Source organism: Moschus berezovskii, chromosome 13 (assembly GCF_049115385.1).
Source record: "Moschus berezovskii isolate FMDL1 chromosome 13, NW_MosBer_1.0, whole genome shotgun sequence".
Taxonomy (NCBI): domain Eukaryota; kingdom Metazoa; phylum Chordata; class Mammalia; order Artiodactyla; family Moschidae; genus Moschus; species Moschus berezovskii.
Genome location: NC_142472.1, coordinates 71,518,436 through 71,545,396, shown reverse-complemented (window position 1 = coordinate 71,545,396; position 26,961 = coordinate 71,518,436). Strand labels below are relative to the sequence as shown.

General features: G+C 43.4%; 2 protein-coding genes across 4 annotated transcripts in view; both read left to right on the top strand.

The window, feature by feature from the left end:
• The window catches only part of SLC25A30 (solute carrier family 25 member 30), a 69,670-nt gene extending 61,369 nt beyond the window's left edge, over positions 1 to 8,301 (top strand). Inside the window, exon 9 of the mRNA XM_055426062.2 lies at positions 8,172 to 8,301. Within this exon, the coding sequence (XP_055282037.2) occupies positions 8,172 to 8,237 (66 nt within the window). The 3' untranslated portion in view covers positions 8,238 to 8,301. The remainder of the gene's footprint in view (positions 1 to 8,171) is intronic.
• Positions 308 to 26,961, top strand: part of COG3 (component of oligomeric golgi complex 3) — a 75,419-nt gene continuing 48,765 nt past the window's right edge. Inside the window, exons 1-5 of one of the 3 annotated variants that reach the window (XM_088842763.1) lie at positions 308 to 3,643; positions 22,578 to 22,724; positions 24,214 to 24,275; positions 25,549 to 25,714; positions 26,496 to 26,570. In XM_088842763.1, the coding sequence (XP_088698889.1) occupies positions 22,692 to 22,724; positions 24,214 to 24,275; positions 25,549 to 25,714; positions 26,496 to 26,570 (336 nt within the window). In that variant the 5' untranslated portion in view covers positions 308 to 3,643; positions 22,578 to 22,691. Of the gene's footprint in view, positions 3,644 to 12,054; positions 12,399 to 22,577; positions 22,725 to 24,213; positions 24,276 to 25,548; positions 25,715 to 26,495; positions 26,571 to 26,961 lie in introns of those variants that run through there. The other 2 variants (XR_008685942.2, XM_055426059.2) reach the window with 2 other exon arrangements.

The following is a 26,961-nucleotide window of genomic DNA, read 5'->3' as shown; positions in this document are numbered from 1 at the left end:
GGGAAATATGAAAGGTTAAGAGACTTGGGGGATAGAAAGAAAAGGTTGTATTTGGACAAGTTCCCATCAAGAAGCAGACATTATGTAAAGACTTGAATGAAGTTAGAGACTGACCATGGTTGTTAGAAAACCTAGATATGAGCAGCGGTGGGAAACAGTTACCACCCCTGAACTTGAAAAAGCAAGGCTGGGAAATCAAGTTATTTTTTAGCACCATAATGTAATAATGCTTTTTATTCCATTTCTTTAAATTTTATTACTAGTAAACATGCAGTTCATAGCTTTTTGAGATTGAAATCTTGACAAGTAGTTTTGTCTTTATTCAAAATATGCCTTGATTCCAAATTGGATCAGACCGTATGTCTGATCTAAGAAAGCAATTCTGTTGTGAAATAAAGCCTAACTTGCTGTGTAAGTAAATTGTCCAGATTTAAAGTGATTTAAACATATCACTGATGTGTGAATGAGAAACTGAGTAAGGAAAAAGATAATTTGAAAAGGCAAACAGATCTTCAAATGCTTGTTGAAGCTATAAGAACCAACTCGTAAGAGAAGGATTCTCGTAATAAATTAAGGATCGTGTAGGAAGAAATTCAACAGTTTCAAATTACCATGCTCTGAAAAATGCAAGAGGGAGTTGCAGACAGGCAGGTGGCATAGAGTAGTTTCTTTCAAATGATTTCATCTTGTTACTTCATTATCAGCCATGAAGTGAACCCATGAATCTGAGAAGCCTGATGTTCAATCTTTCCTCCTCACTGATGCTATGATTTAATGTTTTGGCACTTAAACTTCACCTAAAGTAAGGAGCAGATGAGAGGTTCTTGATGCTACAATATCGGCTGTGTTTGCGATGTTACATTATTAGCGGGGATCTTTGGCAGCCGTGGGGCTGACCGAGGCGAGACCTTGAACTAGACCAGAAGGAGAAGATGAATCTCTATCTCCTCCGTGTTCTCCTCCCATCCTTGATCTGGAACACCCTTGACTCTTGTCCCGTAGGCAGCGTTCCATTTCCAGGGGCCTATTCTAATGGATGAAAAGTCTTAAGAAGCAAAGATACAGCGTTAGAATGTTTAGTTACAGACATTTATAGCAGGTAATAGGGACATTCACCATTATCTGTGCCTTTAGAGCAGCAGGATATAATGTGTGGCATTTTTTTATTTTCTTCTATTTTTTGCTATGATGCCTGGCAAGCAGGATTTTAGTTGTGTGATCAGGGATCGAATCCATGCCCCCTGCTATGAAAGTGTGGAGTCTAAACCACTGGACCATCAGGGAAATTGCTGTGTGGTGTTTCTTGAACCAAAGCCTTTGATGAGTGTTTTTAATGTGTTTCATTTCATATACATATATGTATATATTTTTCTGAATCATCAGCATGATCGTCTTAGGATTGCCACATGATTTCAGCTTCTACCCCACCTCCCTCGCTATTTTAATTAAGCTATAGAAGAACAGGGATTGATTTATATGCAAATGGTATGTACAAGCTAGATTTAGAAAACGCAGAGGAACCAGAGTTTGAATAGCCAACATCCGCTGGATCATAGAAAAAGCTAGAGAATTCCAGAAAAACATCTGCTTCATTGACTATGCTAAAGCCTTTGTGTGGATCACAACAAACTGGAAAATTCTTAAAGAGATGGGAATACCGGGCCACCTTACCTACCTCCTGAGAAATCTGTATTTGTATTTCTCAGGAGGTCAAGAAGCAACAGAACCGGACATGGAACAATGGACTGGTTTCAAATTGGGAAAGGAGTACATCAAGGCTGTATTTGTCACCCTGTTTATTTAACTTATGTGCAGAGTACATCGTGTGACATGCCAGGATGGATGAAGCACAAGCTGTAATCAAGATTGTGGAGAGAAATATCCGTAACCTCAGGTACACAGATGACATCACCCTTCTGGCAGAAAGTGAAGAGGAATTAAAGAGCCTTTTGTTGAAGGTGAAAGAGGAGAGTGAAAAAGCTGGCTTAAAACACAACATTCAAAAAACTAAGATCATGGCATCCTGTCCTATCACTTCATGGCAAATAGATGGGGAAACAATGGAAACAGTGTCAGACTATTTTCTTGGTCTCCAAAACCACTGCAGATGGTGACTGCAGCCATGAAATTAAAAGATTTTGACAACAAATGTCTGTCTAGTCAAAGCTATGGTTTTTCCATTAGTTATGTATGGATGTGAGAGTTGGACTGTGAAGAAGGGTGATCACCGAAGAATTGATGCTCTTGAAATGTGGTGTTGGAGAAGACTCTTGAGAGTCCCTTGGACTGCAAGGAGATCCAATCAGTCCATCCTAAAGGAGATCAACTGTGAATATTCACTGGAAGGACTGATTCTGAAGCTGAAGCTCCAATGCTTTGGCCACCTGATGCGAAGAGCCAACTAATTGGAAAAGACCCTGATGCTGGGAAAGACAGAAGGCAGGAGAAGAAGGGGACGACAGAAGATGAGCTGGTTGGATGGCATCACTGACTCAATGGACATGAATTTGAGCAAACTCCGGGAGATGGTGAAGGACCGGGAAGCCTGGTGTGCTGCAGTCCATGGGGTCACAAAAAGTGGGATGCAACTGAGCGACTGAACGAATGTATAAGCCATTTAAGAACAAAATGATGTTTGGGATACAGCCTGCGTGAAGGCTTCCTGATGATTCAAATGACTGAGCATGTTGCTGGTGTAAAATGAGCGTGTGAACCCCAAAGCAGCTGTGTGGCAGGAATCAGCACCGCCTTCATGTCGTCAGCAGCAAGTTTGTTTTCCAGCAAGACCGTATCATCCAGGTCTTTATTGTTCCTTTGAATGTTATTGGGTTTATATTTTTACTGATATGTAGCTTATAAATCTACTTTGATATAAACATGCAAAGCTTTTAGGTCAAGTTTTTCTTTTTTTCCCCTTGCTGAAATAACATAATACAGTTGTTTACATCAGAGTTGGGAATCTGCAAGTTTTTTTAAAAGGCTTTGTGTATCATTTGGACATGACTGCGCAACTGAGCACTCACACACAACTTGGAAAAACTCTGGGATAGTACGAAGAGCATCATCCCCAGGTTATCGGAGTTCTAGTCCTAGTTTGACATGAGTCATCCATAGGACTTTAGACTGGTCATCTTCTGTCTGCCTCAGTTTGCTCATCTGTAGAATTCAAAGAGTTTGCTTTTAGGCTCTTCAGGTTTTCTTCCAGCTGTTAATTCTATTCTTACAAGGTCAAGAGCCCTAATTTGGGAACACAGCCATGTGCTGGTGTGTGCTATTTGTTCTCTGAGAATAAAGCCTGAAGTCACTGTGCCTTTAAGCTAGAGACTGTCAACATGACCACGACGCTGCTTCTAGCTGCTCCGAGCCCCATGGAGGAGCAGGATGGGGCCTCATTAACTGTTGTGGGCTCAGACACAAGGCACACGCTTTGGATGTCCCTGGTGTATGATGGTGCTGGTGTAAGACAGTGATTCCTTATGGAGTTGGGGAACGTGGACTGTCATGGGAATCAGGGCTTCTCAATCCAGTGAACGTGCTTCTGGAGCCCCATCCCACTTGAGAGCTAGGTGGAAAGAGACGTTGCTAACTGCTGGCTGTGGATCCGGTCCTCGGGGCGTGGCGCAGAGGAAAGGCTGGAAAGCAGGTGGGGAAGTTGTCCTTGGAACTTGCTCAATGGTGTTACTGGGAGACCCCCACAGGCAGAGGTACAACTGCCATGAAGTCCTAGAGGCTTTGGAGGGTCAGCCTGGACAATTCCAGAGGTTAAAATAAAATCTAAACCACTGGAAAGTTAAAGTTCCTCCTCCTTCCTCTTCCTCCCCCTCCTTTCCTGTCCATGCTGTTGCTGCTGCTAAGTCGCTTCAGTCGTGTCCGACTTGCGACCCTGATATGGCAGCCCACCAGGCTCCCCCGTCCCTGGGGTTCTCCAGGCAAGAACACTGGAGTGGATTGCCATTTCCTTCTCCAATGTGTGAAAGTGAAAAGTGAAAGTGAAGTCGCTCAGTCCTGTCCGACTCTTAGCGACCCCATGGATTGCAGCCTACCAGGCTCCTCCATCCATGGGATTTTCCAGGCAAAGAGTACTGGAGTGGGATACCTAAGCCTTATTGAGTAGCTACCTTGTGTGATTCTAAAGCTTCCACTTTAAAACATTTCATTTTATCTAAGGGCTCGTACTTGTATTATTTCACTTACACATATCCACTTTAGGATGCTGAGGGATGGAGGTTACAATCCCCACATTAACTAGGGGAAGGGGACCTACTACCCCTGGTGGTTGGCCTCTGGGACCCGGCTCTTAAACACTGTTATGCATTGTCAGCACAACCGCAAGGACAGGCAGAGGGTGGTGAGCACCCTGGACCATCGACCCTGGGGCCGGCCGGCCTCGGGAATGTGAGTGAACCGGCTTGACCATCCATCACTTGTGGAAGGAAGCCTCCAAAGAGACCCCAGGCCGGGATGCTGATGCTCTCCGGCGGGGAGCTGGGTCGTGGCCGCCTGGGATCCAGCTTCTGTGACAAGGCCGGGAGTATCCCCAGGCACCCTGGTACAGATACGCGGGGTCCTAGTCGCTATTCCGGCCCAGAAAGGAGCGGGCCCGGCGTGGCTGTCACGGTGTTAGGGCGAGCCGGCTACCGACACCCGCCCACCTGCCGCGGCCACCGGGAGGCGCACGTGCAGACCTGGAGGAGGGGAAGGAAAGGAAGCCAGACCGCAGACACCGCGGCAGCGCCGGCTGGCCCTGGAGGCTCACGCGCAGTAGTTCTTCAGCAAGCTCACAACTCAGTGAGGAAGTCAGGGGGGCGGTGGGGGTGGGGGGGTGGTGAAGCAAAAGTGGCAGCTTTTTTTTTCTCCTTCCCCTGTTTCAAGTTTACAGTTCGATTCAACAAAATGCCAGTCACACTTGATAAAAATCTGCAGATGAAAATTTTAAAATGCAGAATCTACGTTATTTCAGGTGAATATCTGCCTGTTATGCCATGACATAATCATGCAGGTTATTTAATCTGAAAAAGAAGTGATGTGTTCTTGCTTTTTGGTTGTTTTGTTTTTAATCATCAAATACAAAACATCCCTCATTTACCAACCAGGCTGTTCATTTTAAAACAGAAGGCTGGAGAGCATATTTCCACCCAGGGGAGTCCTCCAAAGGTGACCAGTACCTCCTTTCCCCACATCCCAGCCGAGAGGAGAAGGAAGGGACCTACTTTGGGAGGTGGGGACACCCACTAGACCTTGTGTCAGGGTTCGGTTATTTTAGATTTACTGCTAGTACATGTTTACGTGTTTTACACCATAAGCTACTGGTCCCTGGTAGGGAGTCACAAGCTGAACGGGCATCACGTGGGGATCGAATACCAGCAGAGGCAGTGGAGGTGGCTTCCGATTCTTGGTCGATCTCGAGGTCCAAGTTCCTCTAGCTTTCCTTTCTTTCCTCTACAGTTGGCCCAGCTGTTACTCAATTTCCAGGCTGCTGTGGTGTTTATGCTCACGTTCTTAATTTCAGAAAGCAGTCACAAATCCCTTTCAGGAAACTTCCTTTCCTCTACCCTTTTCTGAAAGACTCCTCAAACCATTGCCATATATATTTTGGCCATGCTGTGCCATGTAGGAACCCCAAAGACTGAACTCGTGACCCCTGCAGTGGAAGCGTGGAGTCTTAGCCAGTGAACCATCAGGGGATTCCCTGCAAGATATATACCCCACAACCTAAGTCATCTCTGCTTCTTTATGGCAGGTCCCCAAATGATTGCACATATGTGTAGAACTTTGTGGATTCGCAATGGAACACTAATTAAGGACTTATCTAGTGGTCCAGTGATTAGGACTCCATGCTTTCACTGCCAAGAGTGTGGGTTCAATCCCTGGTCAGGGAACTAAGATCCTGCAGCATAACCAAAGCAAAAAACAAAAAACGCTGCCCATTCTTAACTACTCCTCCCATTGAGAAGGGGGTCAGTCCCTCTCTTGAATCTGGCCTGACTAAAGTGACTCGCTTGGCACAGTGCAGCAGAAATGACCTGTGACTTCTGATGCAGGGTCAAAAGAAGCTGGAACAATCTCTTCAAGCCTTGAGTCACATCCAAATACTCTGAGGTCTTCACACGTGAGTGGCCTCATGGAGAGACCCTGTGGCTCCAGACGTGGTGAACAGAGAGGAGTCTTTTCTGATATGCCCTCTAGAAATTCCTAACCTGCAAGATTATGAAAGATAATGAAGCAATGGTTCATGTAGGGCATGATTTTGGGGTTTGTTAGGTAGCAATAGATAATAGGAACTAAACCATTCCCTCTATTGAAAAATATTTAAGCTGTGTCCTTTTTTTCCCCACAAAATTATCCTATGTATGTACTTTTTTGTGTTTAATATGTAAAAATTTCTCAGGATAGATTCTCTCATATAAAATTGCTGGATCAAAGGGCTGTCTTCTCTTTCCATTTCTCTGGCCTGTGCTTTGATAGGTGTTGGCAAGTTTCCCTCTAGAAAAGAGTGTATAAAAGGGGCCTTTTCCTTCAACTTCCCAAATACTTTGAGGTCTCACTTCATCCTGTGTTTCATTTATTTACATCTAAATGGGAGAAAAACCTGCCTTACTTACAGGGTTTCAATCAAGAGGTCAAAAGGGATATTTGAATAACTTTATAAACGAAAATGTCATCTATGATGGTATGGGACCTTGGTCACTTGGGGATGAGACTCCAGTGACCTCATCTTTGTCCTTTTCCCCAGATCAGTTCAGTTGCTCAGTCATGTCTGACTCTTTGAGACCCCATGGACTGCAGCATGCCAGGCTTCCCTGTTTATCACCAACTCCTGGAGTTTGCTCAAACTCATATCCATCGAGTCGGTGATGCCATCCAACCATCTCATCCTCTGTCATCCCCTTCTCCTCCTGCCTTCAATCTTTCCCAGCATCAGGATCTTTTCTAATGAGTCAGTTCTTCACATTAGGTGGCCAAAGCATTGGAGTTTCAGCTTCAGCATCAATCCTTCCAATGAATATTCAGGACTGATTTCCTTTAGGATTGAGTGGCTGGATCTCCTTGCAGTCCAAGGGACACTCAAGAATCTCCTCCAACACCAAGATAGCCTGTGCAGTCCTGTCTTCTCATTTCTCTCTTTCATCCACACACATTGTATGAATACATAGTGTGTGATGTGTGTGTGCTCAGTCACGTCTGACTGTTTACAAGCCCGTGGACTGTAGCCCGCCAGGGTCCTCTGTCAATGTGATTTCTCAGGCAAGAATACTAGAGGCTGCCATTTCCTTCTCCATATGAATACATTTGTGTGCTTTTTACATACATGTATATATACACATATACGTGATATGAGTGTTTATCAATTTGAATGATTTTATGGGAACACATCAATACTTGAATCAAATAAATATATTGTTAAAAATTATAGTAGAGAGAGTTCCCTGGTGGTCTAGTGGCTAGGATTTGGCGCTTTCACCATTGTGACTTGGGTTCAGTCCCTGGTTGGGCAACTGTGATCCTGCAATCTGTGAGGTGAGGGGCTGCTGCTGCTGCTGCTGCTAAGTCACTTCAGTCGTGTCCGACTCTGTGTGACCCCATAGACGGAAGCCCACCAGGCTCCCCCGTCCCTGGGATTCTCCAGGCAAAAACACTGGAGTGGGCTGCCATTTCCTTCTCCAATGTGTGAAAGTGAAAAGTGAAAGTGAAGTTGCTCAGTCGTGTCCGACCCTTAGCGACCCCACGGACTGCAGCCTACCAGGCTCCTCCATCCATGGGATTTTCTAGGCAAGAGTACTGGAGTGGCTTGCCCCTTAAAAAAAAATTACAGTATCAAAGCTGCAGTTGTATTTGTCATGGCATCTAGTGCATCTGGGAATAAGCTAATCATCAGTTGGAAATAGGAAGAAATTTGACTTGTGATATAAAGTATAAAAGTGGATCCATTATAGGAAATTTGTACTTCTTCTGGAGGTGGGGGGCCACGAGATAGTATTTGCTCATACAGAAAGGAGCACTAGAGTCTGGAGCAGAATTCAGCATATTATATTCCACACTCTCCACTGAAATTTGAGCAACCAGTGCATTGTTCAGATGTACATACTTCTGCGCCAGTGTTCTGCATTGAAAGTACCCCGGCAACACTGCAGTGACTGTTCCATTGCCCTTGTCTCTCCCCAACCCTGCAGGGCCAGCTGGTGACTGCTGGATCTCTGCTGTCTTCTCCTAGCTCCAGCTCTTCAGTTCAAGGATAGCCCAGTCATTATTGTGTTGGATATCGACCCTTTTCTCCCCTCATTTGCCTCATTTGCCCCCCCAGCAGCTGATTAAAGATTCAGCCCTTGTGTCAATCATTTCTGTGAGTACCTCAACCTGCACTGCATCCCTGTAGCACTGTGACTCACCAGTCAGTAAATTATATTTTAAGAAATGTAGCATAATATTTAAAAGAAAGTAGCGTGCTTGCCTGGAGAATCCCAGGGACGGGGGAGCCTGGTGGGCTTCCATCTATGGGGTCACACAGAGTCGGACACGACTGAAGTGACTTAGCAGCAGCAGCAGCGTGCTTATGGAGCTTCCCTGGTGGCTCAGCGGTAAAGAATCTACCTGCAGGAGCCTCAGGTTTGATCCCTGGGTCAGGAAGGTCCCTTGGAGAAGGAAATTGCAACCCACTCCAGTATTCTTGCCTGGAGAATCCCATGGACAGAGGAGCCTGGGGGACTACAGTCCATCTGGTCACAAAGAGTCGCTCACAGCTTAGTGACTAAACAACAACCACAATAACAAAACGTGGTTATGGGTTTAGGAAAATCTGCAATAGAAGCACATCTGTGAGAGAAGATGCTTATATTTCGCCTCTGAAGGATAATATTTGGTGAAGAATTATCATTGTAAAACTCAACAGGATAAACTTCATGTCTGATATTTTTGTAATCAGCCTGGCCTGAAAAGGAGGAAGTGTGTTTTAGGTATACTTATTAAACAAACAAAAAACCACTTAACTTAGATGCAAAACTCACTGAAAAAAAAAAGAGAAAGTAATTATTAATAATTCTAGCCATCTGTGAATATTTTGGGAGTGTCTCCTTTGGTCAACAGTATGATACACTGTTTTATTCTCAGTTTTATCATTTCTCCAAAGAGACACACATTTGCTACAGCACAAGAATTTTAACTCTTTAAAATATTTATTATATTTATTTGGTTGCAGTGGGTGTTGGCTCTGGCGTGTAGGATATGGTAAGTGTGGAATCTTAACTGCTAGACCACCAGGAAAGTTTTAACTCTTGACTTTGATATAATTTTCAGTTCAGTTCAGTGGCTCAGTCGTGTCCGACTCTTTGTGACCCCATGAACCGCAGCACGCCAGGCCTCCCTGTCCACCACCAACTCTCGGAGTTCACTCAAACTCATGTCCATCGAGTTGGTGATGCCATTTTAGACTTTAGAAAACTGCAAAAGTGCTACAGAGTTCAGATGTGCCCTTCATCCAGCTTCACCTTGTGTTACCATCTTACACAACCACATTAGGTACAACAATCAAAGCTGGGAAATTACTTTGGTACACTACTGTTATCTAGACCACAGGGCCTATTTTTTTCTATAGTTTTCCCTTTTTTATCCCAAGATCCAATCCAGGCTCCCACATTGCATCTACTTGTCAAGTCTCTCTCAACCCCTAAATGTAACAATTCCTCAGTCTTCCTTCTCATTTATGACTTTGACTTTTTTTGTTTTTGGACTTTGACACTTTTGAAGACTACTGGTGAGCAGTTTTGTAGGATGTCTATCAATTTGAGTTTGTTTGATGTTTTCTCATAATGAGAATGTGGTTTTGCATTTCTGGCAAGGATGTCACAAAAGTGATACTGTGTCCTTCTTGATCTATCATATTAGGAGTTTCATGGTGGTGATGCTGACCTTGATCACTTGGTTAAAGGGATGTCTTCCAGGTTTCTCCACTGTAATGTTTACAGCCACCCTCACCTCTCCCCATTAATAAATATCTTAGAGAGATCCTTTGATACTATGCAAATTTCTGTATCTCCTCAAACTTTGACTCACTAATTTTAGCATCCTTAGATTTTTCCCTGCTTTTTAATTATTGCTGTGATATCGTTAAGGATTTTTCCCCTTGGTCTTTCTACCTTTATTGGTTGAAATTCTTTAGTAAAGTGGAGTCTTTTCTCCCCTATTTATTTATTCATATCAGTGTGAACTCTTAGGTACTTATTTTATTCTATAGGTTACAGTCAAACACTATCCTTATTTATTTTGTTGCTGAAATCTACATGATATAAATGGCAGAACAGCTTTCCAATTACACATCTGTGTTGTGAATTATTGATCCAGTTCTTCAATGCTGGACGTTTGAGTGGTTATTTGATACTATGTATGATGTCTGATTTGGCAATAAGGAGTTCATGATCTGAGCCACAGTCAGCTCCTGGTCTTGTTTTTGCTATCTGTTTAGAGCTTCTCCATATTTGGCTGCAAAGAATATAATCAATCTGATTTCGGTGTTGACCATCTGGTGATGTTCATGTGTAGAGTCTTCTCTTGTGTTGTTGGAAGAGGGTGTTTGCTATGACCAGTGCCTTCTCTTGGCAAAACTCTATTAGCCTTTGCCCTGCTTCATTCCGTGCTCCAAGGCCAAATTTGCCTGTTACTCCAGGTGTTTCTTGACTTCCTACTTTTGCATTCCAGTCCCCTATAATGAAAAGGACATCTTTTTTGGGTGTTCTAAAAGGTCTTGTAGGTCTTCATAGTTATGACCAACCTAGATAGCATATTAAAAAGCAGAGACATTACTTTGCCAACCAAGGTCCGTCTAGTCAAGGCTATGGTTTTTCCCGTGGTCATGTATGGATGTGAGAGTTGGACTGTGAAGAAAGCTGATCACCGAAGAATTGATGCTTTTGAACTGTGGTGCTGGAGAAGACTCTTGAGAGTCCCTTGGACTGCAAGGAGATCCAACCAGTCCATTCTAGAGAAGATCAATCCTGGGTGTTCATTGGAAGGACTGATGCTAAAACTTAAACTCCAATACTTTGGCCACCTCATGCGACTAGTTGACTCACTGGAAAAGACTCTGATGCTGGGAGGGATTGGGGGCGGGAGGAGACGGGGACGACAGAGAATGAGATGGCTGGATGGCATCACCAGCTCGATGGACATGAATTTGATTGAACTCCGGGAGTTGGTGATGGACACGGAGGCCTGGCGAGCTGTGATTCATGGGGTCTCAAAGAGTCAGACACTACTGAGTGACTGAACTGAACTGAACTGATGATGTCTGATCGGAGAAGGCAATGGCAAGCCACTCCAGTACTCTTGCCTAGAAAAATCCCATGGACAGGGGAGCCTGGTGGGCTACAGTCCATGGGGTCGCTACTAGTCGGACACGACTGAGCGACTTCACTTTCACGTATTGGAGAAGGACATGGCAACCCACTCCAGTGTTCTTGTCTGGAGAATCCCAGGGATGGGGGAGCCTGGTGGGCTGCCGTCTATGGGGTCGCACAGAGTCGGACACGACTGAAGGGACTTAGCAGCAGCAGCAGCATGATGTCTGATATTGGAGGAGGACCCGGCAACCCACTCCAGTAGTCTTACCTGAAGAATCCCCATGGACAGAGGAGCCTGGCAGGCTACTTTCAAAGAGTCGGACACGACTGAAGCGATTTAGCATGCATGATGTCTGATATACCTAAGCCTTTGAGTTTTTATGTTTTCATAAATTAGGTTTCTAACAGCGGAATTTTGCATGTTGGAAAAGTTGTGGTAACTCAACACGTCAACACAGAAATCACAATCCACAGATTCCGGTGCTGTGAGCTGAGAGAGGCAGCAGATCCTGGAGCTCAGTAAGGCCCCTGCCGGCAGGGTCACGGAATACAGTTGTCAATAACGAAACGTAACAATAAAGTTATTGATGTTGAGGCAGAGACTTCCGGTAGGGGCAAGTCTATTTCCGTTAGGGCCTAGAGCCTTCGTCCTGTCGGTCTACTTCCCAACCGGAAATACTTATACCCCGTCGAAAGCCACGTCGGTCCTGGACTCAGTCCCGCCCACGCAGGGGAGGGAATCGCTTCCGGAGTCGGGTGCTGGCTCGCCCCGCCCCGCCGCCGGTGCCGCGCTGGAAGCCTCAGCGCTCCCGGAAGTGGCCCGGGCCTCCCTGTGTCTGTCTCGGGGTCCCCACCTCCCCGCTGCTGCTGCGGGCCTCGGGGGAGGCGGCGATGGCGGAGGCGGCTCTGCTGCTGTCGCTGCCAGAGGCGGCGGCGGAGCGGGACGCTCGGGAGAAGCTGGCTCTGTGGGATGGGAGAGCGGACACGACGGCGCCGCTGACCGCCCGGCAGACGGACTCGGTGCTGGCGCTGAAGGCGGCTGCCGAGGCCCTGCCCGTGCCGGCAGAGGTGAGGCGACGGCGGGAGCCGGGCTGGGTCAGCTCCGTGGGCGCGTCCGCCGACGCCCGCCCTGCAGACCGCCGCCCGCGGTCTCGGCCCTCCTTCCCGGGCGCGGGAACGGCTCCAGGGGCGAGGCCGCTCCCCTTCCCGGGCTGTCAGGCCTCTCGCTGCTCGGGACCGCCGGCGCCCCCACTGCGGCGCGGGCCGGTGGGCCGGGGGCTTTGCCCCGGGAGTCTCGCCCCGGGTGTCCCTGGGGTCACCGAGGCCCAGTCCTGCCGCCACCCTCTCCCGGAAGGAGAGCGCGGCGAACCCGAAGTGCTTCGCTTTCGGGACAGCCTCTGTTGGTGTTCGCTTGCCACCTTCATGAATAACCCGGCCTCCTTTTTCCCTCGGGGCGCCCGGGGAAGACCGGAGTTTGTCCCGACTGGCAGTTTTCATTCACCGCACGTTGATCTGTTGCACTCTCGAATCCATGCAGGTTGTATTTATATTTAACTTACAGCAGAGCAGTAAAAATGTTTTTCTTTGCAGGCTAGGTCAGTACATTATTAGATAATGCTGGTTTTCGTTTTTAGTGTCAACGTTTCTAACTACCATTTTGGGGTGCTATGCATTTTACTCCCTGTGTGATTCAGTTCAATTAATTATAATAGCAAGAAGTAAGTTTCGTGAGTTGTCAGACGTTTGACAAACTTTTTCTGGTTTTGGGGGCCAGGTTCAGAAGGTCATTTTATTGCACCCATGGTTACTTTTGATGTTGGAAGCCTTGTTTTCACACGTTGGTGTCCAAAGGCAGGTGGAGTTTAGCGATTTAAGCTTTTAGAGGGTAAGAATTTTGGTTTAAAAGTTCTCACTTAAGCTACCTCATGCTTTGCAGTAAAATACAGGTGTTCTTTCTCGGGTGTCTCTGTTCACCTGTACAGCTGTCTCTTTCCACCTGTGCTGAAAGTGGATTTGAAATAAATGAAGAAGCAGGTAGAAATTTGCTTTGGCGTTGCCTTCACAACCTTTTGTGCTCAGGGACTAGAAGTTGTTTGCTCTGTAAATATTTCAGTCTGTTTATAATTGGATCTGGCCTGTTACCAAAGCAGTATGCTTGGACATCACAGTACCTTTCCATAAGAAAAACTGTTCCATAAGAAAAGTGACCCAATTTGTGTCTGTTTCTTGGGACACAAACTATTATTCTTCCCATTGAGCATGAGGGAAAGGGGTTGGAGAGAAGTAAATGGAATCTCTTCATTTTCATCCTGTTATGTGATATTCTTGCAATATAATGCCTACTGTTAGCCCCATGCAGTCATTTAACATATATTATGTGCCTAACTGAGGGCCAGGAATTGAGGATGGAAAGGTAAGAAAGACAAGATCCTTGCCTCATGGATCTCACATAATTATGGTGATTATGAATATGTTAAAAAAAGAGTGAAGAAGGTAAGTGCAAATGGTGGTCCAGGATATAGAGAAAATAAAACAAGATGGTATGATACCAAAGAATGAGGTATATCCTTTCAGATAAGATGGAAGGCTTTTCTAAGACATTAACTAAGTAGAGAACTCATGTTGGAAAACAAGAAGCCAGCGTTGTAAAGACAAGTAATCTAGTTGGAGGAAAAGGCAATGTAAAATCCTGGGTAGGTAGAGTCTGACAAAATCAAAGGTTCAGTGAGGGTCTTCTGGTGTGTGCAGTCTTAAGTGTTGGATTCCTATGAGAATCAGATACCAGCCGGTCATTTACCCATCCTGAAACCTGTGAGAGGGATTTTTCATTGCTCTTCTGCTTTCAACAGCCCTCTTTCCCCTTTATATGTCTGATGGGGAGACTTGTATGTGCATGTGTGTGCTCAGTCTCATCTGACTCTTTGGGACCCTGTGACTATAGCCCTCCAGGCTCCTCTGTCCATGGAATTTTCCAGGCAAGAATGCTAGAGTGGGTTGCCATTTCCTCCTCCAGGGGATCTTCCTGACCCAGGGATTGAACCTGGTGTCTCCTGAATTGGCAGGTAGATTCTTTACTACTGAACCACCAGGGAAGACTGAAAATTTTAACCCTGTTGTCACTCTTAATATTGGCAGTGAGAAAGAATGCCTTAGTTTTTATTTTGTCCAACCAGGGTATCTGTAAAGGATTTTCTGTAGCATTTTCCAATTTTCAGGAGATAAATTGTTTCCTGAACAGCAGGAACTGGGTAAGTTAGTTGAATAGTAAGAGACCAGCTAACTTTCAATAAATATCATAAAGCTGTTAATAGTTTTCTTTTCTGTGAAAGTGAACCAGTCTTTTCTTGGAAAGGAGTTACACTTTTTAAGTTGGTATTAAATAAGAAAATTTGTGGTAGAGTATTAGGTAGACTGGTTTCTTGTAGCTAGAGCATATTTTTTAGTCATGAGAGCCTTTTTCTTTCTGCCGAGTTTAGTCATTCTGGATAAAATGCTGAGATGATTTACCCTGAAAGTTACCTGTAGTTGACTGTTAGAGCTGTTTTCCTAAAGGTTTTGTGACCTTAGATTGATACTTCTCTGAAACTGTTTTCTTCTTTATAAAATGGGGATGATATCATGTGCCTCCCAGGGTGAGAATTAAATCATGGATGTGCAGATGTGCATACAGCAGGCTGCCTGTCAGTACTGTATTATGTATGTGCTTTTTGCCCCATACGATTAGTACCTTAGAAGAACAGGCTTGAATCTTACGATCTGGAACTGATGTAGGTGTCACTTAGACCAGAGGTCAGAAAAGGAGGAGTTTAGGTGCCTTGAGGAAGGTTCTGAGTCTCCATCTGTACCTCTTCAATGATTTGCTCCAAGCAGAGTTGATAACGTCAGGTTTCATTTAGGGAATAAACTCATTACATTGATTACAAAAGTGATTTTCTCTAACCCAAAACTGTGCAAGAAAACTTTGGAGAGAAAGGCATATTTGCTTATTTTTTTCTGGACCTGCTCAGCTGGTCAGGCGAGGCTTGATAGTTTGTAATTAGTATTTAATATGTTAGTGTCCCCGTTTATATACAGTAGCTCTCCAGAACTACTAAGCAGGAACCCAGGTCTGGGCTCTTTCCGCTCTGATGGTTAATGTCTTCTCCGTCCGGACACTGGGACAGTGCGTGTGAACCAGAGGTGTTCAGTCCTCTCCTCTCCAGGAGTGAAAGCGTGGTCAGATTGGGAAAGCTGGTGGCACCAACATGCCCTTCTTGCTTTCCCATTCTGTTGCAGGCGCTTTGAGGAAAGAAGACAGCTGGGCAGATGCACCTAGCGAGGACATCCTTTTATAACTTCTGTAACAACGTATTTGTTTATTATTTCTTTGGCTGCACCAGGTCTTAGTTGGGGTTCAGTTCAGTTCAGTCGCTCAGTCGTGTCCGACTCTTTGTGACCCCATGAATCACAGCACGCCAGGCCTCCCTGTTAGTTAGGGTATGTGAGATCTAATTCCTTGACCAGGGGTTGAATCCCGGGCCCCTCCATTGGGAGTGAGGAGTCTTAGCCAAGGGACCACAAGCGAAGTCCCTCATAACCTCTTAGAAAGCAACTTGTTTTGTGATTCTAAAAAATTGTTTCTTAGAAGTTGCAGTGCGGCTTCTAGCTTGTTTGGTTTGAGAAAAAATGGTTTTGTATTAGAATGAGGCAACAGGACAGGAAGCTGCCTTCTGCTTCTGATATTTAAAAGTCCTTGTGGTTGGAAAGCAGTCATTTGTGCATGAAGGGATCAAGTAGAATGCTCCTTAATAATTCAGATTATCTCATCTACTCACAACGTCTGCTGCTGCTGCTGCTAAGTCATTTCAGTCGTGCCGACTCTGTGTGACCCCATAGACGGCAGCCCACCAGGCTCCTCCGTCCACGGGATTTTCTAGGCAAGAGTACTGGAGTGGCTTGCTATAGATTACAGATTATATTTGGAGTAACTGTGTAGTACCTTCTCAAGTAGATAGAGTTTTCATGTGATTTTATTTTCTAAGGTGTATTCAGTTCAGTTCAGTCACTCAGTCGAGTCCGACTCTTTGCGACCCCATGAATCACAGCACGCCAGGCCTCCCTGTCCATCACCAACTCCTGGAGTTCACTCAAACTCATGTCCATCGAGTCGGTTATGCCATCCAGCCATCTCATTTTCTGTCGTCCCTGTCTCCTCCCGCCCCCAATCCCTCCCAGCATCAGAGTCTTCCAGTGAGTCAACTCGTCGCATGAGGTGTATTATAGAATGCATTTTTGTTCACAGTGACAGAGCACATGTGTATGACGCTCCCAGATCCTTCTTACATGACAGTAATGAGGGTGTGGCACACCCAAAAATAGGTGGTTTCAGTACGTCTGCAATTTTGGCAAATTCATCTAAGAAATGAATCTAAGACTTAATTGTCTAACAGTACAAATTTTGACAGTCTATAAAAGAGATGGTACATAGGTAACAATTTGAGAGTAAATATAGAAGGCAATATTAAGGGTATTAATTTCACTTTACATCATGGGAGTCAGTAGATAGGACCTTAAATTGATGAATTCAAACACAGTGCTGTTAATCTGTGTTTTCGAGTTATGGAATAACCAACAAAAACACTGAAAACTGAACTTTTTAACTCTTCTGATGATTTGGAATAAAAATGTGAATAATTTTTATAAAAGAAAGTTGATAAAAATTACAGATAATCTCTTTGGTTCCTTCTGCTTTTAAAAGTTCTTCATTTTACCCTCAAATTCCTTAGAAATATTTCTCAAATTATAAGCATTGGTATTCCCTCAGAGAAGAATTGAAAGGTCAGAGAAGAAGGGAAGCGGGCAACTTGATTTTCATGTAATCATTCTAAATTGCTAGACTTGTAAAATAATGTCCTTGTTATAATTTAATGACAAGAGTTGTGAATTTGAAGTAAGAAAATAAATTCCATCTTTTTCTTACCCTCTGTTGAAAATGCTGCATGTCAGATGAAAAAGGCAAAATGTATATATTATACTGCTATTTGGGATTTAAAAAAAAGGTACACTTCCTTTGTATATGCATAAATTGTCTTAGAGGAGCTTCATGAGAAACTCATTGATATCAGTAGCTCCTGGGGAGGGAACAGAGTGGCTGGGGAATGGGTCCATGGGAAGAAGATGTTTCATATCATTTTGAATTTTGTGTTCTCTTAACGTTCCTCCTCAACCCTCAGCTGTTGGTGTGCCTGGAGGTGCCCTTCTTTTTCTAGATTTTTTAGCTTCTTGATGACACTGGGACCTCAGCTCTCTAGTGGAATATAGTTTGTAGATTACTTGTATTTTTCTTATTATAAGAGTGCAAGCCACACTCTGTCTAGTCTTTTTATTTCAGCCTAGCCTCCATGTGCTTTCTTGCTTTCTGCTTTTTCTTTTTTTCAAATCTGTCCCTGATCCACGTCTCCCTCCCTTTACCTTCTTGTGTGTGTGTTTGTTGTTCAGTCATGTCTGACTCTTTGCAACCCCATGGACTGTAGCCACCAGGCTCCTCTGTCCATGGAATTCTTCAGGCAAGAATACTGGAGTGGATTGCCATTTCCTTCTCCAGGGGATCTTCCGGACCCAGGGATTGAACCCAGGTCTCTTGCATTACAGGTAGACATTTTAGCAGTCTGAACTTCTTCAGTTCAGTTCAGTCGCTCAGTCGTGTCCGACTCTCTGCGACCCCATGAATCACAGCATGCCAGGCCTCACTGTCCATCACCAACTCCCGGAGTTCACTCAAACTCATGTCCATTGAGTCGGTGATGCCATCCAGCCATCTCATTCTCTGTCGTCCCCTTCTCCTCCCGCCCCTAACCTTTCCCAGCATCAGAGTCTTTTCCAGTGAGTCAACTTGTCGCATGAGGTGGCCAAAGTATTGGAGTTTCAGCTTTAGCATCAGTCCTTCAAATGAACACCCAGTATTGATCTCCTTTAGAATGCATATAAACTGCTGAGAAAATTATGTGTTTGAATGTTGTCATGATCTGTTCATAAATAACTGATAAAGGTCATTTACAGACTATTTTGTTTCCAAGAAGCAGTTCAGTTCTGATATATAAATTTACTTACTCCATAAAGGGAACCCTCTTGCACTCTTGACGGGAATGCAAATTGTTGCAGCCACTATGGACAACAGTATGGAGGTTTCTTAAAAGACTAAAAATAGAACTAACATGATCCAGCAATCCCACTCCTGGGTACACAGCAGGAGAAAACTCTTAATTTGAAAAGATACATGCACTCCAGTATTCATAGCACCACTACTTATAATAGCCAAGACACAGAAGCAACTTAAATGTCCATCAGCACATGAATGAACTAAAGAGATTTGGCATATATACAATGAAATAGTATGTAGCCATAAAAAGAATGAAATAATGCCATTTGCAGCAACATGGATGAACTAGAGATTATCATACTAAGTCAGTTGAGTCAAACAAAAACAAATATGGTATGACATATATGGAGTCTAAAAAAATGATACAAATACTTATTTACAAAACAGACAGATTCACAAATGTAGAAAACAAACTTATGGTTACCAAAGGTGGAAGAGGGAGGGAATAACTAAGCAGTTTGGGATTAACAGGTATTTACTACTGTGTATAAAATAGATTAACAACAAGGTTCTCTGTATAGGACGGAGAACTATATTCAGTACCTTGTAATAGCCTGTAGCAGGAAAGAATCTGAAGAAGAATTTGTGTTTGTATATAGCTGAACCACCTTGCTGTACATCAGAAGCTAACACAGCATTGTAAGTCAACTGTACTTCAATACAAATTAATAAAATTTACTTACTCTGTTTCTATTAGTAAGTAGTGGTGGTAATGATAATAATATGATAGTAGCAGTAGCTCTGATTTCTTGCTTTACTGTTTGGCAGGCCTTGTGCTCCGTACGTGGAGCACTGTCTCCGGTGACGCCTCCCCTAGGAGACAGCTGTTTTGGTGACTGGAGTGGCTGCACAGAGCGTGAGCAGGTGCACTTAGCTTCCTCTGTCCTCAGAACCTCGGTGGCAGCAGACAGTTGCTGGTCACACTTTAAACTCAAGGTGGATTCTCACCAGATTTCAGAAACTCAATTTCTTACCGCCCCACAGTCCTTTTATATGCAGAGATTGTGTCACCATTCAGCATGAGTTTATATGAACAGGTGATGCCCTTAATACATATTTACATACATCCAAGACCCTCCTGGCTCTTGAGTCAGACTCATTTGTGGGGAGATTGAGGATCAGTCGCCTTTCTGAACTTTTTTTCCTCTGTGCAGCTTCCCAGTGATCCAGGACGTCTGTTTTCTCACACTTGTGTTTTCCTGTTTTTGCAGTGGTCCCATACAGATAATTCAATTTCTATATTGAATGAATGAAAAGTGCTCAGTCGTGTCTGACTCTTGGCAAGGATTGTAGCCTGCCAGGCTCCATGGCCACGGAATTTGCCAGGCAAGAATGCTGAATAGGTTGCCATTTCATTCTGCAGGGGTTCTTCCCGACCGAGGGATCAAACTTGTGTCGCTTACACCTCTTGCATTCAGTTCAGTTGCTCAGTCGTGTCCGACTCTCTGCAGCCCCATGAATCGCAGCACGCCAGGCCTCCCTGTCCATCACCAACTCCGAGTCCACCCAAACCCATGTCCATCGAGTTGGTGATGCCATCCAGCCATCTCATTCTCTGTCATCCCCTTTTCCTCCTGCCTTCAATCTTTCCCAGCATCAGGGTCTTTTCCAATGGGTCAGCTCTTCGCATCAGGTGGCCAAAGTATTGGAGTTTCAGCTTCAGCATCAGTCCTTCCAATGAACACCCAGGATTGATCTCCCTTAGAATGGACTGGTTGGATCTCCTTGCAGTACAAGGGATTCTCAAGAGTCTTCTCCAGCACCACAGTTCAAAAGCATCAATTCTTCAGCGCTCAGCCTTCTTCACAGTCCAACTCTCACATCCATACATGACCACAGGAAAAACCATAGCCTTGACTAGACAGACCTTGTTTGGCAAAGTAATGTCTCTGCTTTTTAATATGCTCTCTAGGTTGGTCATAACTTTCCTTCCAAGGAGTAAGCGTCTTTTAATTTCATGGCTGCAGTCACCATCTGTAGTGATTTTGGAGCCCAGAAAAATAAAGTCAGCCACTGTTTCCACTGTTTTCCTCATCTACTTGCCATGAAGTGATGGGACCAGATGCCATGATCTTAGTTTTATGAATGTTGAACTTTAAGCCAACTTTTTCACTCTCCTCTTTCACTTTCATCAAGAGGCTCTTTAGTTCTTCTTTGCTTTCTGCCTTAAGGGTGGTGTCATCTGCATATCTGAGGTTATTGATATTTCTCCCGGCAATCTTGATTCCAGCTTGTGCTTCCTCCAGCCCAGCGTTTCTCATGATGTACTCTGCATATAAGTTAAATAAGCAGAGTGACAAAATACAGCCTTGACGTACTCCTTTTCCTGTTTGGAACCAGTCTGTTGTTCCATGTCCAGTTCTGCATTAGCAGGTGTATTTCTTGACCACTGTGCCACCTGGGAAGTCCATCATTAACTAGAAATACTTAGATATTAAGTAACTTGCCCGTTGTAACACAGCTCATAAGTGAGCAGGAGCGGGGAATTCCCTGGTGGTCCAGTTATTAGGACTCCATGCTTTCATGGCTGGGGATGCGGGTTCGATCCCTGGTGGGGGACCTCGGATCCCGAAAGCTGCATGGCTGAAAAAGTAGGGAGCAGGAGCAGGGTTCAAAGCAGGCTGTGCTATAAAGTGCTTTATTTACCATGGCTGAGAGGACAGCCCCACCTGAACCTGGGTACAAAATCCCCTACATTTAAAGGGTCGTATTTCTAAAGTAATGATGGTGCATTTTGCATCTCCCTTATTTTAGCTTTAAAAAGAACATTCTGCCTTCAGATGAAATTTCTGTATCTAGAAAAACAGGAAGCAATTTCCTAAAACCTTGGATTAAGGTCTTTTATTGCTAGACCTCCCCTGGAGAAGGAAATGGTAACCCACTCCAGTATTCTTGCCTGGAGAATCCCATGGACGGAGAAGCCGAGTCCACGGGTTGCAAAGAGTCGGACATGACTGAGCGGTGGAACGGAACGGAACGGATTGCTAGACCTTAGATGTCATGCCCTAAGGGCTGAAAACTGGGATGGAAAAGAAACAGTTGGGGCTTTTTTACCTTGCCCAGCAATCACACTCCCCCCTGCCCTTTTAGGTCTAAAAACAGCCTGCCGGTGTGACTCTAGGTAAATGAACACCGGGACTATCTTTAGTAATGGAGAACTAGACAGTATTCTGGGTCTGACAGCATCAAAGTGAGGCTCTTAGGACTCTGATGGGACACTCTGAAATTCTGTCTCTTCAGTTGTAATTTCAAAATCGGTCAGCCGGAAGATGTGGGTGAAGTATGTCAGCTGTGTGGAAATAGTAGAAGGAGGTGCAGTTGTTCGCCATTGATTTTTGGGTACACTTTGTTTTCTGTTGGTTGGTGTTAAGGAGGTCAGTCTTTTGTGCTGATACCTGAGAGGGCCTGCTGCTTTCACTGGCACACGGGGTTTGCCTTTGACTGGTGCTAGTTCACCAGAAGTTCCAGCAGGAAAATGTGTGTAAATTAGTACAGATTTCACCACCAGTTTTCAAAAGGTAAGCCTAAAAGTTTACTAATGGGATATTGGTATCCTGTTTATGTTTGAGACTAGCATTTAGAGGGAGAGAGAGAGAGAGAGAGAGTGTGTGTGTGTGTGTACATGCACGCATGCTCAGTTGCTCAGTCGTGTCTGACTCTTGGGGATCTGTGTGTGTGTGTCTGTGTGTGTGTGTGTGTCTGTGTGTGTGTGTGTCTGTGTGTGTGTGTGTCTGTGTGTGTGTGTGTCTGTGTCTGTGTGTGTGTCTATGTGTGACTGTAGCCTGCCAGGCTCCTCTGTCCATGGAATTTTCCAGGCAAGAATTCTGGAGTGGGTTGCCATTTCCTCCTGCAGAGGATATTCCCAGCCCAGAGATGGAACATACATCTTCTGTGTCTCCTGTGTTGGGAGGCAGATCCTTACTGCTGTGTCGCCATAGAGAGAGCCTTACTGTAAATGTCAGTATCATCTGGCACTTACTAACCTCAGATGGTTTAATGGAAAACATTGCTTTCTCTTCCACAACAGCTGAGATGGACTCCGAATCTTGAGTTAAGTTCAGAGAATTTTCAATGTATCTGAATCTCTTTGTGGCTCTTTTGTTTTCAAGCTCCCGATTGAAGATTTATGCAGTTTACCCTCCCAGTCACTGCCCATTGCACAGACTTCAGTAGTGCCCGAGTCTACAGAAGACATTCTCTTGAAGGGATTCACGTCCTTAGAAATGGAAGAAGAAAGAATTGAAACTGCACAGCAGGTGAATGGCAGCTTTTTCTTCTAAGAATATTTATTGTTTTAAATGTCTCAAGACAGGGCTAATAAAAAAAAGGCCCTAAGTAAAACTTTTGACCTTTTAAAATTGTAGTTAAAATCTTTCTAGAACTTTTTTTGTGTGTGTGGGAGAAGGATGTATTATATGCAGCAAGTAAGGAAAACACTAGGATCTTTGCCAAAGCAGTATCTCTTTCTAGAACAATCTTGATTTTGTGATTTTGTGTTAGTGGTGGCTGTTTCTTAAGTGTCTTAAGTGAACCTGTTGCCCAGTTTTATTTGCAGTACAGATAAAAATATGATATTCCAAGTCTGGATGTTGACAGACTATTACATTTATTAAGGTTTCGATATTTTATGCCTTTTTGGCCTTCTCCCAGTGTGTGTATTAATGTGTGCCCCCCCCAGCATGCGTGTGTGCTCACATGGACGTACACAGACCTGCCCCCACTTGTTGCTAGGTAATTTCTTTCTTAAAAACCTCAGTATTCTCTTTAGACGAACGCTTATGGTTATTTTTCAGTAATTTAACGTATGTAATCTGTTGTTTTTTGCTTATTTTTACTTGTTCCCAACTATAAATTTAAATCAACTATAACTTCAGCTTAAAAAAAAAATCAGAGCTGGGTCGGTTAGCAAGTGAAACATCGAGCAAATGTGCTGAATTGCACACACACTTAGTCAGGAAAGGCAGTGCTGCAGAGTGATGAAAAGCTCTAGCTCTTGAGTTAGGCCAACGTGGATCTGAAAGTCACCTCCATCTCTTATAATCAGGGTTCAGTGAACGAAAGCCAAGGTACTTGGCAAGTGTAATATCTTGGGAGAATAAAGCATACCTTTGACTTCAGATTCTACCTGAGAACTATAGAAGATAATCTTATATTATGTCTATGAATTTATTTGGAGTATTGAGAAAAAAATCTGGATTAAATTTGTCTTGCATATCTCTCTTTAAATTAAAAAAATCTAATACATTGAGTTATAATTTACATATAATGAAAATGTACTCAAGTATACAACTTGATGGTGGGCCCAGAATTCAAATCCAGGTTTAGTTGATTGAAAAGCTATGTTTTTAACCACTCCTTTATATTATTTCTGAGCTTATATTCTCACAATTGTTATTAGATAACGTTAATATTTACCCAAAGCCCTATGTTACCTACTCATATTAGGCAAATTAGCAGGTAGGCAATAACCTCTTAGGAAGAAATATTTATTCCTGTTAATACATATTGTCTTGTTAATACTCTTATTATTTGATTCTGAATGTGGCCAGTGTTTTTAAGATACTTTGCTTTCCCTAGCATATAGACACTGACCATGCAATTAAATTATCATCTTCTGGCTTAAAACTTTTAATGTCTGAGCCCCAAATACGACTTACTGTCTGCCCTTCTGACTTGCTATTTAGCATGTAGCCGTTCTTCATTTTATTATAGTTTTATTGACAGCATAATACTCTATTTTTCCAGTTTTTCTCATGGTTTGCAAAGCTACAAACTCAGATGGATCAGGATGAAGGAACTAAATATAGGTATGTGGCTCTCATTTGTTGGCTATCCTGATTTTTAGATCATCTGAAGCGTTTCGTAATCTGTGTCTTTAAATAAAATTAAGGTACAAAGAAAACTTGAACAGTCACATGTTCTTTAAGGATAGGTAGAGAAGATGTCGGAGAAGGCAATGGCACACCACTCCAGTACTCTTGCCTAGAAAATCCCATGGACGGAGGAGCCTGGTAGGCTGTAGTCCATGGGGTTGCTAAGAGTCCGACACAACTGAGTGACTTTACTTTCACTTTTCACTTTCACACATTGGAGAAGGAAATGGCAACCCACTCCAGTGTTCTTGCCTGGAGAATCCCAGGGACGGGGGAGCCTGGTGTGCTTCCGTCCATGGGCTCACACAGAGTCGGACACGACTGGAGTGACTTAGCAGCAGCAGCAGCAGAGAAGATGTAGGTCATTACAACTGGTAGTGGAAGTTGTGTGATTAAAAGAAAAGTCAATTAGCAGGTTAGGAGGGAGACACTTTGATTTTTAGGTAACTTGAAGTGGAGCGGGAGTGTTGTCAGGAACTCTGCTGTCTTTTCTTTAGAGGGAGAGACCCAAGAGACTTTAGGGATGGCCGACTGGGCTGGGCGTATGCTGTTGTTTTGTTTGTGTATATTGACAGCATGGAGGAAGTGACTGTATGATCTCTAGCTGATTTGGAGGCTCTGAGTTGAACATTTGCATTCATTTAACATTAAGTGACAACTGTTGCTAGGTACTGTATTAGGCTCTTTTATGTATGATTCCATTTAGTCTTCATTAGCAGCATTATCCCCATTTTACAAATAACTGGGGCCTGGAAATATTGAATCTTTGCCTAATGTTATGGAGACTTGGGCAGAGCTGGGACTTGGACTCAAGTCTTCCAAGTCCAGAATTCTTCCCATGACTTTGTCCCTCAAAGGCAGACTTGACCTGAGGGATGGACCTGCTTGATGACCTTGGGGTAGCCCTGGTGTCCCAGTCTTTGAGAGCCAAGCCCATGATTTATTGACCTACATGTGAAAAGCCAGTTCATGGCTATAAGGCTGATGCCTTTTTTTGCTCATAGTTTCAGTCATTTTTCTCCTTAAGCATTGAAGCAGTCTGTGACATAGTTTTTGCTACATTTCTGAATTAATAAATGTTTGTGACTAGGTCAGACTTTCCTTCTGAAATGCAAGCATTTGGAGAAAAACAAGATTTTGTTGTTTATTGTCTATGCTTATTGGGGGAAAATATTATTGCCAATCCCCTTTTGGTTCTGTTTTCTAGACAGATGAGGGATTACTTGTCTGGGTTTCAGGAGCAGTGTGATGCTATATTGAATGATGTAAACAGTGCTCTTCAGCATCTGGAATCATTGCAGAAACAGTATCTTTTTGTGTCCAATAAGACAGGAACTCTACATGAAGCCTGTGAACAGCTCCTGAAAGAGCAGGTAATTTGGAAGAAGAGAGAATGTCAGTGACTATATTTAATATTTTTAAATAAATGAATATAATTTAATTTTGATTTCCTTAATTTTGAACACTGCTCTGTAAGAGATTTGTATTTGTAAGCATACAAATGGTTACTTTGACAGCCTGCTTTTAAGCTTGTAGGAGCAGGGGCCCTAGCAAGCTCTTGTATGTTTTGAGCTGGCTGTTAGGTCTCAGTACAGTTTCAGAGTGAAGAGGATATATTTGTTTGCTCTGTCTGCTCTTTATTATTGACACTTTATTTTTGGCCACGCTGCGTGGCTTGCAAGATCTTAGTTCCCTGACCAGGGATTGAACCCCAGCCTTGGCAGTGAAAGCACCGAGTTCTAACCACTGGACCACCTGGGAATTCCCTGTTGACACTTCCTAAGCAAGGGGTAGTGATTGTAGTAATGGTGGGGTTTATGAAATGATGAACAGATCTAAATTGCACTTAAACTTGTGACTTAAAGATAGAATATTTAAGTTACTATATTTATCTCAGATTTCTCTGCGTGTATTTTGTATGATTTTTAAAAGGCAATGCTTTGTTATTTTGTAAAAAGATCTTATATAATTTACTGTAAGAATCATTGCTTATTTTAGCCCATTATTGCAGAAATCTTTGGGCATTATTGTGAGACTGTATATCTAATATAAACCTGTATGACTGATATAAACCTCTTCAGTGTAATTTTTAGACTGGAGTGTTGGTTCTATATTCTTGTAATAATTGGTTTTTCTCTTTTAAAAAACTGCAAGTCGGAACTTGTTGATCTGGCTGAAAACATTCAACAAAAACTTTCCTATTTTAATGAATTGGAAACTATTAACACAGTAAGCATTTTTAAAAAAATCTATTTCCCCCTCCTGACTATAATCTTTAAACTTATAAATTGGCTTGAGTGGTATTTTTAACTTAACAGTTTGCTTGTTGTTAAGGTATTCCTATTTGTGTCTGATAGGCATACCATTACCAGTTCAGATTGTTTCCACATATGATTTAAATAACAGTTCTTTTTATATTGTATTATAGTTATTAAAATCTCTTTTTTGGTTAACTCTTATTTGCAAGCTGTAATGTTTATAAGAAGAAATATTCCATTTTAAATGTTTCTGTGGTTGTGTTTCTATAATATTAATTGAAACATTTCTTAAACTAATCTCATGTTTAGTTTGAGGAAAAGTATAGCCCTCTTAAAGCATTCTTGTATCCCAAAGATATCGT